Here is a 17,251-nt window from a genome sequence, read left to right as displayed (position 1 = left end):
AAAAAATTTTTTAAATCTTTAATTTTATGTGTACAAGTGTTTGGTCTGCATGTATGTGTGTGCACAACACGCATGCCTGGTAGGTGAGGTGGTCAGAAGAGGACATTAGCTCCCATGAAACCAGAGTCATGGGTGGTTGTGAGCCACCATGTGGATGCTGGAAATTGAAGCTGTGTCCTCTGTTGAAGCAGCAAATGCTCTTAACTGCTGAGCCACTTCTCCAGTCCCAGTAATTTCTTTTTTTTTTTTTTTTTTTTTTTTGTTAGGGCAAAGAGAGAATTTTATTTGGTGAAGACAGACATCCAGAAGAGACCAGATGGCAAGGTGCTGTGACAAGGGAGCCTAGGAGGGGCCACAGGGAGATCCCACACTGGGCAAGGCACAGGCTCGGGGTCTGGAAATGTCCTCAGCCATTCAGCACCATCCGGACAAGCTCTTCATAGTTGATACAACCGTTACTGTCCTCATGACCTGCCACCAGCGTCTCCACTTCCTCCTCTGTCATCTTCTCTCCCAGTGTGACGAGGACATGCCGGATTTCAGCACCCATGACGGTACCATTCCCTTCCTTGTCGAACACACGAAGGCCTTCGACATAGTCCTCATAAGTTCCCTGGTCCTTGTTCTTGGCCACAGTCTGCAGCATGGGCAGGAAGTGCTCGAAGTCCAGCACCTTCACATTCATCTCATCGCTCTTGGGGTTCCCCAGGACCTTGAGCACCTCGGCGTTGGTAGGGTTCTGGCCCAGGGCCCTCATCACGTCCCCACATTGGCTGTACAGGATCTTGCCATCACCTGTTCGGTCAAACAGCTGGAAAGCCTCCTTGAACTCTGCGGTCTGGTCCTCGGTGAAGTCACACATCTTGGCTGCTCAGCTCCGCAGGACCTTTTCCGGCAGTAATGGCCCAGTAATTTCTGATTAGGACTGCAACAAGTCTGCTCGGAACCTCGGCTCATCCACCACTTGAGAGCCACGTGCTCCATTCCTAACCTCTGGACACATGTTAAACATAATGGCGTGAACCCTTAAACAGCAACCCAGCTGCCGAAGAGAATGCACACAGCAGCTGCAGTTCTTAGGAACACTGTTGCTGAATCGAGGCCTGGCATGCCTGTGGTCTTAGTAGTAAGAAAATGGAGACAGGAGCTTATCTACTGGGAGCTCACCAAGGCCAGCTGGACTGTGACTGAAAAAGCATGGGTTAAAACTGGACTCTCTGAACATGGCGAACAATGAGGGCTGATGAGAAGCCAAGGACAATGGCACAGGGTTTTGATCCTACGCAATGTGCTGGCTTTGTGGGAGCCTAGCCAGTTTGGATGTTCACCTTCCTAGATATGGACAGAGGGGGGAGGACCTAGGACTTACCACAGGGCAGGGAACCCTGACTGCTCTTTGGACTGGAGAGGGAGGGGGAGAGGAGTGGGAGGAGGGGGAGAAGGATGGGAGGAGGGGGAGAAGAGTGGGAGGAGGGGGAGGGAAGTGGGAGGCTGGGAGGAGGTGGAAACTTGTTTTTTTTTCTTTCTTTTCTCAATAATAAAAAAAAAAGAAAATGGAGAGAGAAGAATCTGTAGTTCAAGGTCATCCTCCCCAACACATGAATTGAGACACTGCCCAAAACAATAACAGTGACCCTAAGTTGATGTTTTCCAATGGTATTTGGAGTAATTTAACCTTCAGATGGCTGTGGAATTGGGTATAAAGAGCCCATTGTGAAGGGGGAGTGGGAAATGTCAGAATTCAAAGGCTGCTGTCTCTAAGTTCTGTGTTCACCGAAGAGGCAATGGCCCCCAACAGACTTGGCCACAGTCACAGAGGTCCAACAGCTCTGGTATGTGGGACAGGGCAACTCCTGTAGGTTCAGAAGGTGCTGGTGAATATGCATGCTAAAAAAGCATGGTGAGGGGCTGGAGAGATGGCTCAGAGGTTAAGAGCATTGCCTGCTCTTCCAAAGGTCCTGAGTTCAATTCCCAGCAACCACATGGTGGCTCACAACCATCTGTAATGGGGTCTGGTGTCCTCTTCAGGCCTGCAGGCGTACACACAGACAGAATATTGTATAGATAATAAATAAATAAATAAATAAATAAATAAATAAATATTTTTTTAAAAAAAGCATGGTGAATCAGGCAGTGGTGGGCACGCCTTTAATCCTAACACTTGGAAGGCAGAAGCAGGTGGATCTCTAATGAGTTTGAGGCCAGCCAGGTCTACAGAGCGAGTTCCAGGACAAGTTAGGGCTACATAGAAAAACTCTGTCTCAAAAAACCAACAATAACAACAACCTCATGGTGAGCCCTTTACTCACTAGCCTTCAAGAGATATTTTGTTGTTGTTGTTGTTTTGAGAAAACCTCACCATGTAGTTCAGGCTAGCTTCAAACACAGTGATCTTGCCTCCTGGGTGCTGGAATTGCAGGTGCAAGCCACCATGGTTCTAAGTGACATTTTATTTTGTTGTTGTTTTGAGACAGAGTCCTCTGTAGCCCAGGCTAGCCTTTAACTCACTAAGAAGTCAAGGATATCCTTGAATTCCTCATCCTCCTGCTTTCACTTCTCAAGTGTTGGGATTACAGGTGTGTACCAGGTGTGTGTGCAAATGTGTACCAGGTGTGTGTGCAGGTGTGTACCAGGTATGTGTGCAGGTGTGTACCAGGTATGTGTGCAGGTGTGTGCCAGGTACATGTGCTGGTATGTACCAAGTATATGTGCAGGTGTGTACCAGGTGTGTGTGCAGATGTGTGCCAGGTACATGTGCTGGTATGTACCAAGTATATGTGCAGGTGTGTACCAGGTGTGTGTGCAGGTGTGTACTACTACACTAAGCTCTTAGTTGACATCTGACATTTACTATCTCACAGTTCAGGCAGGTCAGGAACCCAGAGGTGACTCAGCCCACTCAACTCAGGGTGTGGTGGAAATGGCACCTGCTGGTAGCTTTAGGTTCTGGCCATGTGGGCCTCCTCAGTGCTGCTCAGTGCTGTGGCTTCTGATGCCCTCTAACTTCCTAAACAAGAGGTTGAAGCAAGCTCCCAAAATAGAAGTCACGTTCAACCTACTCGTAGAGGGATAGCATCGTCCACCCTATCCTGTTTACTAGTCAGCCTTTCCCAGGACCCAAGGCCTCTCGAAGGCTGCCTCTCACTATTCCCCAGTGACAGTTCTGGTTGGGCAAGGGTTTACTGTTTAGGACTGGGTGCCTGGCACTTTCTCTCAGCCATTCCAGGAACTTGGTGTCTAGAGGGCATCTGTCCTAGGAACAGAGAAGGTCAGTATTCTGTCCCCACAGCCTACAACACTAGAAGCTGGAGCTGGCCAGGTTTCTAAGGCCATGTGTTAGAACCCGAAGAGGAAGCTGAGTGAAGAGGCTGTGCCTGAGGGGCCTGCAGGACAGGCATGAGCAGTAAGTGCATGCTACCTGAGGGGCCTGCAGGACAGCAGTGAGTGCATGCTGTCTGAGGGGCTGCAGGACATGCAGTGAGTGCATGCTGTCTGAGGGGCCTGCAGGACAGGCATGAGCAGTAAGTGCATGCTGTCTGAGGAGCTGCAGGACATGCAGTGAGTGCATGCTGTCTGAGGGGCCTGCAGGACAGGCAGTGAGTGCATGCTGTCTGAGGAGCTGCAGGACATGCAGTGAGTGCATGCTGTCTGGGGGCCTGCAGTACAGGCAGTGAGTGCATGCTGTCTGAGGGGCTTCAGGACAGGCAGTGAGTGCATGCCCCATAGGAGCTGGGTGTCCTTGAAGTCTGAAACTGGGAAGCTTTGGGGTACCTTAAGTTGGTGTTTGGGGTAGAAGGGGTGAAATGGGAGGGCAGAGTTCATGCCAGATTACTGAGCCTTCTAGATTACAGCAGACAGCTGAGGCCAGAGCCCTGGGGCTCTGCAGCCAAGTGCAAGGGACAGCTGAGTAAGTGGCTGGGAACAGAGGGGAGGAGCAGCAAGGGAGAAGGAGAAAGTCCTGCTGGAGTGGGGACACCCTTGTGTGGGCCTGCACAGGGTGAGGTGGCTGTTGAGGCAGAATGAAGTCAAGGCTAGGGCAGGGAAATGTTCCCGTTTGGGCTGGGTAGGTAAGGGCTGGAAGTCTGGTACTGGCTTAGTGGGTCAGTACTGCCTTAGGCTCCACCCAAGCTGAACATAGCCAGGTGTCTCCTCCCAGGTGGAGGCAAGTCAGGTGTGCCACCCAGAGGTGGGACTCCTGCCTCAGCAGGCCCAACCTGTTTGCCCTAAACCCTGCCCAGTACAGCACCACAGCCCCCAGTCCAGTCTCTTCTACCTGGGAACTAACACCCTTCACAGAGCCAGGCTGGCACACTCCTCCAGGAAGTCTACCGGTCTCTAGACCCTTCCCAGATCTCCTGAGTGTATGAGGGAAGTTGTGAGAGAGATGTAAGCCTCCAGGTGCTCCCCAAGGGCAGACATTTGGTTTCTTTGCAGAATGAACTCCCAACACTCACTGTGATAGTACCACAGCACTAGAAAGTCCTGCCCTCGTCAGATTCTCTGACACCTCCCCTGTAAAACATCTCTAATAGCTGGACTGGGCATTGTCTGGGGATGGGCTAGATTGGCCTGAGGATGGGGGTGGACTGGGATGGGTCAGGGGCTGGGTTGGTCTGGGAGTGGGGGTGGGGTGGGGCTGGATTGACCTTGAGATTGGGTTGGGTTGGCCTGGGGATGAGGGTGGGCTCAATTGGCCTGAGGATGGAATGGGTTGGCTGAGGAAGAGCTAGGTTGGGGATGGAATGGGTTGGCTGGGGAAAGAGCTAGGTTGGGGGATGGCCTGGGCTGGGGTTGGGCTGGGAATGGGCTGGGCTGGGGCTAGGCAAGGGTTGGGCCTGGGCTGGGCTGGGAATGGGTGGTAGAGCTCTTGCTGAGAACACACCAGTCCATTGTTCAACCCCCAGCACCACACTCAAACAAGAGATCCCCTCCAGCAAACACAGGACACCCCCTTGCACCCAACTGTCCCTGAGCAGAGTTCTCCAGAAGCCTCCTCACTGCTTCCACACTGCCCTGACGCTGGCCTCACCCGTGGTGGCCTTCCTCTAGGACTCTACACTCAGACCTGTCTAGTCTACTTGTCTGTGCCCAAGATGTTTCCTCTCCTAACCCGCCTTCCTCCCCCTCTCCAGATGACTAGCTCTTCCTGGCCTTTCTGTCATCTCAAGCTCAAAGCCTGCCTGCTGAGCTTGAGAGAGCGAACTCTCGCTGGCCTCATTTCCTTGGCTGTTGACTGGAGGTAAAAGGAATCTCTCTCCTCTACAGAGGCATTGGGAGGAGGGCACAGGAGGAGAGTGGGGGGGGGGGGGGGCAGCACAAAGATGTGCTCTCGGACTTTGGGCCCTGCTGGCCAACCCACTCTTCATGGTCGGTGGTGCTCTCATGGGGTTCTCCAGGTGTGTGAACCCACCAAGGGTCCCCACTGAAAGTGGAAGCCAGTGCCAAGGGACGCTGCTCTCCACTACTTTCCAGCTGGAAAACAAGACTGCTGAGCCCCAAGAGGACTCCAACCAGAACTGCAGTTCCACAGGGGCCTTAGATGCTGAAAGCCCAGGCAGGACTTCTTCGATGTGGACCCAGACCCAGCCAGCTGGTCTGCACACAGCAGCCCCCTTTGAGGGTTCCAAACTTCACAGTGGGTCGCCAAGATCACCTCCCTGATCCCTCTGGCCTTGGTGGGACATCCAGGCTCAGGCTCCCAGTGTTGGTGTGTGGCCCTGTACACTCAGACATTTCCCCTGTGGGGCTCTGACTGTGCGAAACCGCAGCTCACAATTATGAGGGGACTTTGAACCCTGTCACAGCTCTGATGTGGAAAGTAACTCTGGTGGCTTCTCAAATCTAATCTCTCCCTCCCTAACCCTCTAGCCCTTGGCCTCATGGGAGGAGCCTGAGGACCCATTTTATAAGTGGCATGTGAGGTCGGACAATGTTTTAGCCAGGAACTCAACTTCCGGTGTTCATTCCTGTGTAAGCCTGCCGCACGCAAATCTACCCCCCTCTCCCTGGAAACCCGCCTCCATTTAGTGACTCACTGCAAATCTAGATAGTCTTTGTTAGTGCCCTGGAGCTGCTGGGGGGATGGACACACTCAGGACCATTCCTGTCTCCATTTCCCCAGCACTACCTCGGTGGGACCTCCTCCGTGGGGTCTGAGGCAGGCTGGAGAAGCGCCCGTTTCTCCACTGCTGTCCTGAGTAGCCCGAGGGCTCCCCGAAGCTGGATCTCCTGAGGTCTGAGAACTGCTCCTTCCTCTAGGCTCACCCTCACGGGTCCCTTGCCTGTGTCCACTGCTCGCTGCTTGCTTCTTCCCTCAAAGGCATCAAAGTTTTCCAGGAACACATCACCTGCCCACTGTGCTGATGGCAAACCACAGTGCCCCATGTCTGCCAGTACTGGGCCCAGTCATTAGCAAAACCTCATTAGTTTATAGCCAGTCTCTAGGCCCTACAGGCAGCAAGGACTGACTCATCCCCACTGAGGCCTCTTCATTCAGGGAGCTCCCCCATGGGGTGGGAGATGAGCAGCGAGGCTCCTGGTGCCAGTCACAGGACACTCAGGTTCCGCCAGGACTTAGGCTGGTGGCGCGGCCTGACCTTGGCCCTTCAATCACAGACTGCAGCTTGTTTAGTCTCCAAGTGGTCCCTGGCCTTGGTGTATTTCCTGCAGCCAAGCTGAGTAGCACAGCTAGCCTCAAGGTCCCTTCTTTACAGGTGCTGTCTGAAATAGCCTTTGGCATGTCTCCAGCGACACAGACCCTTGGTGTGCTCCATCAGCAGGTGTGGGCTTGGAGCAGGGAGGGCTGCAGCCTGGGACCACACCCTGTCAATTACAGGGGTGATCCGTGTCACAGAACCAGAATGATGAGGGTGGGGCAGAGAGTGCAGCCGCCAGGGAGTCCAGGGACTCGAAGCATAAATTTGAGCGGGCAGTGAAGGGGTGGGAGTTGAGGGATAGAAAGCTAGGAGCTATGGGCTCTGAGACAGGATTCCCCAGCTCCCTGGGAGGTGGGGTGGGGGAGGGGAGGGAGGCTGATCCCTAGGAGCATTGTGGGCCATATGCAGCCTTTGGATTTGAGCCCAGCAGCTCGGAGGAGCCCGGCCAGGGTGTTGCCAGACTGCTTTAGTGCATCCCTCTGGCCTCAGTGCCTTCCCCCGGCTCTGCCAGCTTAGGAGAGAAATCCTGCTTCATTGTTCGGCACGACACCCATGCCGCCTCACTCCGGGCAACTGTGGGGACAAGAAGGGAGGTGGGCGCAAGGCCCTGGTTTGCAGATGTTTGTAGACTCCAGTTAGAAGCTTGGCCAGCCAAGGAAAGGGGCCAAGTTCTGCCTTCACCACTTGGGGAAGTTCCCAGGAAGGTGCCTGAGGCGGAACGAGTGGAGTTTAAGAGGGAGAGGTGCCAAGAGGCAGGGTAGCAGGGGGGGGTCCCGAGAGAGGGTGGAACCCAGGCAGAAAGAGCCCGGACATGCTCTGCCTGTGTGTCTGTCTCCTTGCCCAAGGCTGCCAAGGTGCCACAGGGAGCACTCAGAGGCTCCTGTGCTCAGGGAGCTCAAAGACTAGGGTGTGTGTGTGGGGGGGGGGGGGGGGTTGTCAGATCCCGAACAGAAATGGGGCAGGAAAGATCACATCAAAACCAACACCTGTGTGATTAAAGAAGCTTAGCCACGGACAGGGGAGGAGTTCGGCTAGACAAGGAGACCTTGTTCAAATCTGTTTTTTCTTGAAGCTCACTAAAAACAACAGCAACCCCCCACCACTGCCATAGTCAAAAAAAAAAAAAAGTTAAAGGAATATAAACGTAAGAAGAAGAGATGATGTGGTCCTGCACTTGTTGTCAATAGAAAACGGATGGAACTCAACAGAACAGAAGCAATCCATAACCCTGCAGTCCCAGCAGACCAGGTTGGGGTGCTGGGCCCTGGTAGCGGAGGGAGGTGGGGGTGGGACGTGACAGCCCGCTGACAGAGGGAATAGGCTGCCCGCCCTCTGGCAGACGCCCCTAAGGAGCCTTCTGGTTTCTGTAGCTTGGACTGATTTCTCCTGGAGTCAGAAAGGCCTAAGCGTCTCTTCTAACCAGTGGAACCATGGCGGCAGGAGGTCTTTGGTGGTTTCATTATGTCATGCCTAGGCTGCCTTAGCAGAATAGAAAGCCAACTGCTAGGCAGAATCTCTGTAGGAGAAAGCCACGTTGAGGAGCCCACGGCCTGTAGCCTCCAGCCAGTCAGAGCCATAGCCCTGCTTGGTGAAGACATCAAGCCTGCTGACAGCCCAGCATTCAGGAGGCTGAGACAGGAGGGCTGCTGTAAGCTTGAGGTCAATCTGGGGTCCATAGAGAGTACAAGAACGGTTGTTAACTAGAGAGAAACCAACAGAGGCTGTAGAGAGGGCTCACTGAGCAAGAGTGAGGGCCTGAGAGTCATCGCCGGCACCCGTAAAAAGCTGCGCATGCGTCAGCCATTGCGGCATCCGCCTTGAATCCCAGCGCTCAGGAGGCTGAGGCAGGCAGGCCTCTGGTCTACATAACAAGTTCCAGGCTGGAACTTGTTCCACGGCTACATAGTGACATAGGAAGAGCTTGTCTAAAGAGAAAAAGCAAAGAAAGCCGGGCATGGCGCCTTTAACCTCAGCACTCGGGAGGCAGAGGCAGGTGGATCTCTGTGAGTTCAAGGCCAGCCTGGTCTACGGGAACTAGTTCCAGGACAAGCTTCAAAGCTACAGAGAAACCCCGTCTTGAAAAAAACAAACAACACCCCACCACCACCACCAAAAAAGAAAGAAAGAAAGAAAGAAAGAAAGAAAGAAAGACAAAGCTAGGCATGGTGGAGCATGCTTGAAACCCCAGTGCAGAGTCAAGTGAACCCCTGGAGTTTGTTGGCCAGTCAGCCTAATTAAGGAACCCCAAGATCCCAGTAAGAAGGGATTTTTTTTTCAAAAAGCAAGTTCAATAGCTCCTGAGCAATGACACCCAAGGGTGATCTCTGGCCTCTATATGCAGGGACACATACATGCATGCTCATCTACACACATATGCACTGTACATATGTGAACATGCTTGTGCACCTACCTAGAAAAACACACATACACCTATATACATAAAAGCACACAATGAGGACCAGGCGTGGTGGCAGACCTCTGTGAGTTTTAGGCCTGCCTGGTTTATAGAGCGAGTTCCAAGACAGCCAGAGCTACACAGAGAAACCCTGTCTCAAAAAACCAAAAAAAGCTGGGCGGTGGTGGCGCATGCCTTTAATCCCAGCACTTGGAAGGCAGAGACAGGCAGATCTCTGTGAGTTCAAGACCAGCCTGGTCTACAAGAGCTAGTTCCAGGACAGGCACCAAAACCACAGAGTAAATCCTGTCTCGAAAAAAACAAAACAGAAAAAAACAAAACAAAACAAACAAATAAAAAAAACAAAAAGAAAAGCACACAAGTGGACTTATTCACAAAGCCTAGAATAGCGGAAGCTGAGACAGGTGGATCCACAAATTTGAGGATAGCCTGGGCTACATAGTGAGTCACCAGGCCAGCCTGGTCTGTAAAATAGGATTCTGTCTCAAAAAACTAAAATAAGTAAGTAAATGAGATCTAAATGAGAATAAAAAGTGACAAGGAAACAGGAAATAGGAAAAGGCGATGGCAATGGGCTCGCCTCAAGAGCAAGCCTAGAGATGATGGGGTCGAGCTATCAGGGTCTCGGATGCGCATGACTGAAGGGCACAGACCTGCAGGGTGCAGGGCTCACTGTGCCCTGGAAAAGTCTCAGAAAGACCTAAACCAAGGCACATCATGGAGCTCTGGGGCACCGAGATTTGTTAAAGCTTTACAAAGGGAGAATACAGAAAAAGGCCCTAGCCTCATCAGCAGTAGCACCCAGCCAGTCACGGTGGCTGCAACCCATAAGCTCACCAATCAGAAGGCAGAGGTGAGCTATAAAAAAAGGCAAAGTAATAAAAGTGATGTTATAAAGGATTTACCAAGAGGTTTGCTTAGGAGACATTAAATCAACAAAGCAGAACTCAGCTAAGCAAGTGCTGCCTCCCCAACACTCAAAGACAAGTAGTGTGTTAACTGGGCCTGCCAGAGATAAGCTGAATTTACAGTGGAGGCTGGTAAATGTCTGTTTACGGTATTGACAGCCATTTGAACCATCCTCGGTGATGTTCTGTTTGTGCTAAAACAAAGCTTGCCTGAGGAACAGAGTGTGAAACTAGCCACTAGTTAACCATAGAGGCCAGGCAGTGGAGGCTCACACCTTTAATCCCAACACTTGGGAGGCAGAGGCAGACGGATCTCTGTGAGTTTAAGAACACCCTGGGCTACACAAGTGGTGTGGGAGTGTCATATCAATCTGTTGCTTTCATTGGTTAATTAATAAAGAAACTGCTTGGCCTGATAGGTTAGAACTTAGGTGGGTGGAGTAAACAGAACAGAATGCTGGGAGGAAGAGGAAGTGAGCTCAGACGTCATACCTCTGCTCTCAAGGGCAGACGCAATGAAGCAAGCCACCAGGTCAGACATGCTGAATCTTTCCCGGTAAGACTGGTGCTATACAGATTACTAAATATGGGTTAGGCAAGATAAGTCACCACCTCGTGGTGCTACACACATTAATTGAAATGGGTCAAGCAGTGTTTAAAAGAATACAGCTTCTGTGTTGTTATTTCGGGGCATAAGCTAGCCAGGCGGGCCTGGAGCCGGTGGCAGGAACATGGCCCATAGCTCCTACTACACACAAGATCAATCCAGGCTAAAAGAGAATCAGAGCCCAGCACTAGAGGTGGAGACAGGACAGGATATGGCTGGGCAGAAAGAGAAATTTAAGGTGGAAAGAGACAGGAGCTCAAGACATTCAGTTTGAGGATTTGTAGAGACAGGCTCTTGCCCCCTTGGTTCTGAGGATTTTGAGGAGGTAAAAACTAGTGGCTGACTGCTCTGCTTCTCTGACCCCTAATGTCTGACTCCAGGGTTTTGTTATTATGACCAATTAGAATTTGCTCTACAATCCCCAGATAACATGGTTCTTAACAGGCCACTCTAGGGGCAGTGCAGGCTCACAAGCAAAGTTAAGTCCTGGCCTTCCATGAAGCCTCCAGCCATCATTCTGACTGGTGGGCAAGACGACCCCAGGTAACAACACTGGTGTCCTTAAAATAATTCTGGCCCTATGCAATATCATTGCTGTGTAAATCTCCCTAAGTGGTCAGACTTGTTTAAAATTGTTCAAACTCTAACCTGGGGCCAGGATCTGAATGAGATTTAAGGATGACAGAGAATATGGAATGCATAAACCTATGGTGTATGTAAGTCAGTAAAATCTTCTTCGTGGCTGTTTCTCTTTGAGCACCAGCTGAGCCAGACATGAACCACATTAAAGATGTCTTTATTGAGTGTACAGGGTGGTTTCTCACTGGGAAGGCATATTAATTCTATAGCCACGGCAAAGAGGAGTCCAAGGTTATCTGCAGCTACGTAGGGTATCTGGCACACGTACACTCTGTCTCTAAACAAACAAAAAGTTGCACCAGAAGCTGGAGGGGAATGGAGAAATGCCTTCAAAATGCTAGGGAGAAAGGATTTTTCAATTTGAGTTTCTATACCCAGCCAAACTATCATCAAGCAAAAAGTTGGTATCCAGACTTCTCAGACATACAAAGATTAAACAAATCAATCTGTTACATACCTTTTATTGGGAATGACTAAAGGATACTCTCCAGTGAAGGAGGAAGCCAAGAAAAAGAAAAACATAGGCTCCGAGAAACAGATCCAAGAGAGAAAAAGAGGCAAAGGGGGAAATCCCCATCACCAGTAGCTGCTGTTAGCCCAGAGAGCAACAATGTGGGCCAGTGGGCTTCTGTGAGAAAGTGAGGACAGCGGTGAGGAGGTGTGTGGGGAATACCAGACATGCTGAGGTAGTGGTAAACACTGAGGTGAACAAAAAAAGGCTTCTTATTAGTCATCTCTTGCTACATAACAGATTTCCACACATTTTATCGGCTCAGTACATCAGGAGCCTGGGCATGACTTGTCTGTATCCTTTGCTTCACACGCTCCTGGCACTCCAGTCTAACTCAAGGTGTGGCTGCAGGAGAGGCTGCCCCTGGGCTTTCTTAAGTCATGAACAGAACTTAGTTGTAATTATCCTTTTTAAAAAAAGAATTATTTTAAAACTATGTCAAGGGGCTGGAGAGATGTCTCAGAGGTTAAAAGCACTGACTGCTCTTCCAGAGGTCCCAAGTTCAATTCCCAGCAACCATATGGTAGCTCACAACCATCCATAATGAGATCTGATGTCCTCTTATGGTATACAGGCATGCATGTAGGCAGAACACTGTAGACATAGTAAATAAATAAAATCTTTTTTAAAAAGCTATGTCAATATGTGTGTCTCTGCATAGCTAGTATGGTTAGTTTTAACGTCAATTTGCCACAAATTAGGATCACTGAGTAGGGACCCTTACGTGAAGAGTGTCCTAACTGCTTTGATTGACCTGGGAAGACCAACCTGATTGTGAGTGGCACCTTCTGGTTTTCAGGAAGAAATTTTTTGACTGTGAAGGAGCTAAGTACAGAGAAACATTTCATTGTATGTGCTGCTAAGCTAAACCAGCTTATATGTTCTAAAGGTATCATGATTTCCAAATTTGGGTCTAAGGATATGGTACTTTGGAAAAGAGGTTCTTCTTTTGTTTTCACAGAAAATGAGATCCTGTGGATTGCCTCCAGGTGAATATGGTTTATGGACCACGGCCTCCTGAAAGGTTGCCATGAACACCCTCAACAACTTACTTTGCTCAACTGCTGACTGAGATGAACCTGGCACACAGGATACACCATGAAAGACCTGATTAACAGCATCCCTATATAGCAGGAAGAAGTTTGGAGAGAAAAAACTACACCCATATTCCCAAATATTGTTTATAAATGTTCTTTTACATTTAAAGGGGGCTATAATATAGAGATGGATAATTTGCATTGGTATAAATCTTGATTTATTGATACAAATTTAAGGTCAATTTTGTTAAATGTATATGTATTTCTGATCCTGATTAAGGTATTGTGATTGTGTAGCTCACTTAAAAATGTAATGCATAATTAAGAAATATAGGTTAATAGATAATCATCTATAATAGTCAAGTTTGTAGTCATGTTAGTCAGATTTTCTGGATGTGCATAGATATATTTCAGATAGGCATTCTTCATATCTTTCAAAGACTACAGAATATGGCATTTAAAATGTTTTAATAACAGGATTTTTCATGACAATAAGACACATCTGCTCCTGGCAGCACCAAGCTACTTCCTGAGGAAGATGGGCATCAAAGAAGCTCCTTATGTAGTTGGTTAGCCATTCGGGCAAGAAACTACTCTTGCTTGAACTATTCCATAAAATGGACATGCAGAACCCACAGAGAAATAACAGCTGAACTTGCCTAAAGGTGAGATGATCCTTCAGGGTTCCTGCTTCATGAAAGAGTCTGCGAGACATTCTATAGGATACAGAAGAAAGTGACTGAACTGTCTTTGAAATCTCCTGCTTCATGAAAAAGTCTGCTGGATACTATGGGCCTGTGGGCTGAAGAAGGGTACCCTAATGGTACAGAAGAACTTTGGGTGACTGTCCAGGCAGCGAGATATCTCTGTCAATTCTAGAGTTTTGGAAGTTGCTTACAAGGTAGTTCTTGTTTACTTAGGTACTATTATATCCTTCTGAGGTCTCTGATGGAGTTGAAGAATAGATAGTAATAATACAGTTTTCCTTAGTTATAATAAGAGATAAAGTAGTTATAAATATTGTAACTGTAATTCTTGCTTGATAACTGTTTTTTTTCCTAATGAGGTCAATTTTTTTTAATTAATTTATTTTTTTAATTTATTTATTTATTAATGATTTCTGCCTCGTCCCCGCAACCGCTTCCCATTTCCCTCCCCCTCCCCCGATCAAGTCCCCCTCCCTCATCTGCTCGAAGAGCAATCAGGGTTCCCTGACCTGTGGAAGCCCAAGGACTGCCCACCTCTATCCAGGTCTCGTAAGGTGAGCATCCAAACTGCCTAGGCTCTCACAAAGCCAGTACGTGCAGTAGGATCAAAAACCCACTGCGATTGTTCTTGAATTCTCAGTATTCCTCATTGTCCGCTATGTTCAGCTAGTCCGGATTTATCCCATGCTTTTTCAGACCTAGGCCAGCTGGCCTTGGTGAGTTCCCAATAGAACATCCCCATTGTCTTAGTGTGTGGGTGCACCCCTCGTGGTCCTGAGTTCCTTGCTCGTGCTCCGTCTCCTTCTGTTCCTGATTTGGACCTTGAGATTTCTGTCCGGTGCTCCCATGTGGGTCTCTGTCTCTGTCTCCTTTCATCGCCTGATGAAGGTTAATATTCTTGAGGATGCCTATGTGTTTGTCTTTGGATTCACCTTCTTATTTAGCTTCTCTAGGAACATGAATTATAAGCTCAATGTCCTTTATTTATGGCTAGAAACCAAATATGAGTGAGTACATCCCATGTTCCTCTTTTTGGGTCTGGCTTACCTCACTCAGGATAGTGTTTTCTATTTCCATCCATTTGTATGTAAAATTCAAGAAGTCCTTGTTTTTTACTGCTGAGTAATACTCTAATATGTATATATTCCATACTTTCTTCATCCATTCTTCCGTTGAAGGGCATCTAGGTTGTTTCCAGGTTCTGGCTATTACAAACAATGCTGCCATGAACATAGTTGAGCATATACTTTTGTTGTATGATAGGGCCTCTCTTGGGTATATTCCCAAGAGTGGTATTGCTGGATCCAGGGGTAGGTTGATCCCGAATTTCCTGAGAAACCGAAACACTGCTTTCCAGAGTGGTTGCACAAGTTTGCATTCCCACCAGCAATGGGTGAGTGTACCCCTTTCTCCACATCCTCTCCAGCAAAGGCTATCATTGGTGTTTTTTATTTTAGTCATTCTGACAGGTGTAAGATGGTATCTTAAAGTTGTCTTGATTTGCATTTCCCTGATCGCTAAGGAAGTTGAGCATGACCTTAAGTGTCTTTTGGCCATTTGAAGTTCTTCTGTTGAGAATTCTCTGTTCAGCTCAGTGCCCCATTTTATAATTGGGTTGATTAGCCTTTTGTGGTCTAGTTTCTTGAGTTCTTTATATATTTTGGAGATCAGACCTTTGTCAGTTGCGGGGTTGGTGAAGATCTTCTCCCAGTCAGTGGGTTGCCTTTTTGTCTTAGTGACAGTGTCCTTTGCTTTACAGAAGCTTCTCAGCCTCAGGAGGTCCCATTTATTCAATGATGCCCTTATTGTCTGTGCTGCTGGGGTTATACGTAGGAAGTGGTCTCCTGTGCCCATGTGCTGCAGAGTACTTCCCACTTTCTCTTCTATCAGGTTCAGTGTGTTCGGACTGATATTGAGGTCTTTAATCCATTTGGACTTGAGTTTTGTGCATGGTGATAGATATGGATCTATTTTCATTCTTCTACAGATTGACATCCAGTTTTGCCAGCACAATTTGTTGAAGATGCTCTCTTTTTTCCATTGTATACTTTTAGCTCCTTTATCGAAAATCAGGTGTTCATAGGTTTGTGGGTTAAAGTCAGGGTCTTCTATTCGATTCCATTGGTCGACTTCTCTGTTTTTATCCCAATACCAAGCTGTTTTCAATACTGTAGCTCTGTAATAGAGTTTGAAGTCAGGGATGGTAATGCCTCCAGACAATCCTTTATTGTATAAGATAGCCTGGGTTTTTTGTTTTTCCATATAAAGTTGATTATTGTCTTCTCCAGATCTGTGAAGAATTTTGATGGGATTTTGATGGGGATTGCATTGAAGATAACTGTTTTTTAAATTTTTTTAAAGACTTATTTATTAATTATGTATACAGGGTTCTTCCTGCATATATCCCTTTAAGCCAGTAGAGGGCACCAGATCTCATTACAGATGGTTGTGAGCCACCATGAGGTTGCTGGGAATTGAACTCAGAACCTTTGGAAGAGCAGACAGTACTCTTAACCTCTGAGCCATCTCTCTAGCCCAATAACTATTTTGTTATATGTAATTTTACTATGTTAAAGTTAAAGCCTTCCTTTGTGTTTAAACAGAAAAGGGGAAATGGTGTAGGAGGTCCTTCTGTTTGTGTGTTGCTTTCCTTGGTTAATGAATAAAGAAACTGCCTTGACCTAGTTGATAAGGCAGAATTTAGGTAGGCAGAGAAAATAGAACTGCACGCTGGGAGGAAGAAGGACAGAGTCAGAGATGCCATGGATTTTCTTCCTGAGACAGTCACGTGGTGATACACAGATCAATGGAAATGGGTTAAACTAATATGTAAGAGTTAGCTAATAAAAAGCTAGAGCTAATGGCCAAGCAGTGTTTAATTAATACAGTTTCTGTGTGGTTATTTCGGGTATAAGCTAGCCGGGCGGCCGGGACAAACAAGGGCTGCCTCTTCCTTATAACAGCATCCTACCTTTTTTCTTAACTTTCCCTGTTGCTACTGGGTTGCTATGTCTATCGCTGCCACTGCTGCTGAGTTCTTTGTTGACAGAACCAGCGCTTCCAAGCTTTCATCCTGGAATAGGCACCAGTGATCCTCAAGGCTTTTCCAGGCTCCCAGCTCCAGACTGGGACTACCAAGTGACTACTGATTGCTGCCCAGCAGTGTGAGACAACTATTCTGGGCGCATGTGTCATGGGTCCCCTTGATTTACCAGGAAGTGTTATATTCAACAGAGGAGCTGGGAACCGAACTTGGGTCTTTTTGTGAGGACAGGAAACGTTCTTACAACTGAGCCATCTCTTCAGCCCCTGTTTTTATATAAAACACTAATTGGTTGGAGAGATGGCTCTGTGGGTAAGAGTATTAGCTGTTTTTCCAGAGAACCACAGTTGAATTCCCAGCACCAACATAGTGGCTTGCAACTCTAGTTCCAGGGACTCAGATGCCCTCTTCTGAATGCCACAGCACCAGGCATGTAGGTGGTGCACAAACATACAGGCAGGCAAAGCATTCATACACAAGCGTAAAGGTTAAAAAATCTTTAAAAATAAAATATTTAAAATGAAATGTGGCATCTCTGGGGAGCAAGGCAGAGAGCCTGGGTGGGGGTGAAGGGTAATGACATGGCTTTTCATTCTAGGCCATATTATATGTGTGTATCACATGATAAGTATGTGTTATATTATATGTGTGTATTTATTTTTTTTGAGTCAGGGTCTCTATATTATGCTTATCCCAGACATCACTCTGTAGACCAGACTGACCTTGA

The 17,251-nt window shown here is 48.1% G+C and overlaps 1 protein-coding gene across 1 annotated transcript; it reads right to left on the bottom strand.

Moving 5' to 3' along the window:
* Positions 1–262: 262 nt before the first annotated feature.
* LOC121434397 (myosin light polypeptide 6-like) lies at positions 263–899 on the bottom strand. Its single transcript, XM_041633306.1, has one exon. The coding sequence runs from the start codon at positions 860–862 to the stop codon at positions 407–409; it is 456 nt and encodes a 151-aa protein (XP_041489240.1). The 5' UTR covers positions 863–899; the 3' UTR covers positions 263–406.
* Between the last annotated feature and the right edge of the window lie 16,352 nt (positions 900–17,251).

This window comes from Microtus oregoni, unplaced genomic scaffold, assembly GCF_018167655.1.
Source record: "Microtus oregoni isolate MIOR12 unplaced genomic scaffold, Mior012 000043F_ref0000047, whole genome shotgun sequence".
Taxonomy (NCBI): Eukaryota; Metazoa; Chordata; class Mammalia; order Rodentia; family Cricetidae; genus Microtus; species Microtus oregoni.
Note: the sequence above shows the minus strand (reverse complement) of the source record. Positions and strands in the feature narration are given on the sequence as shown.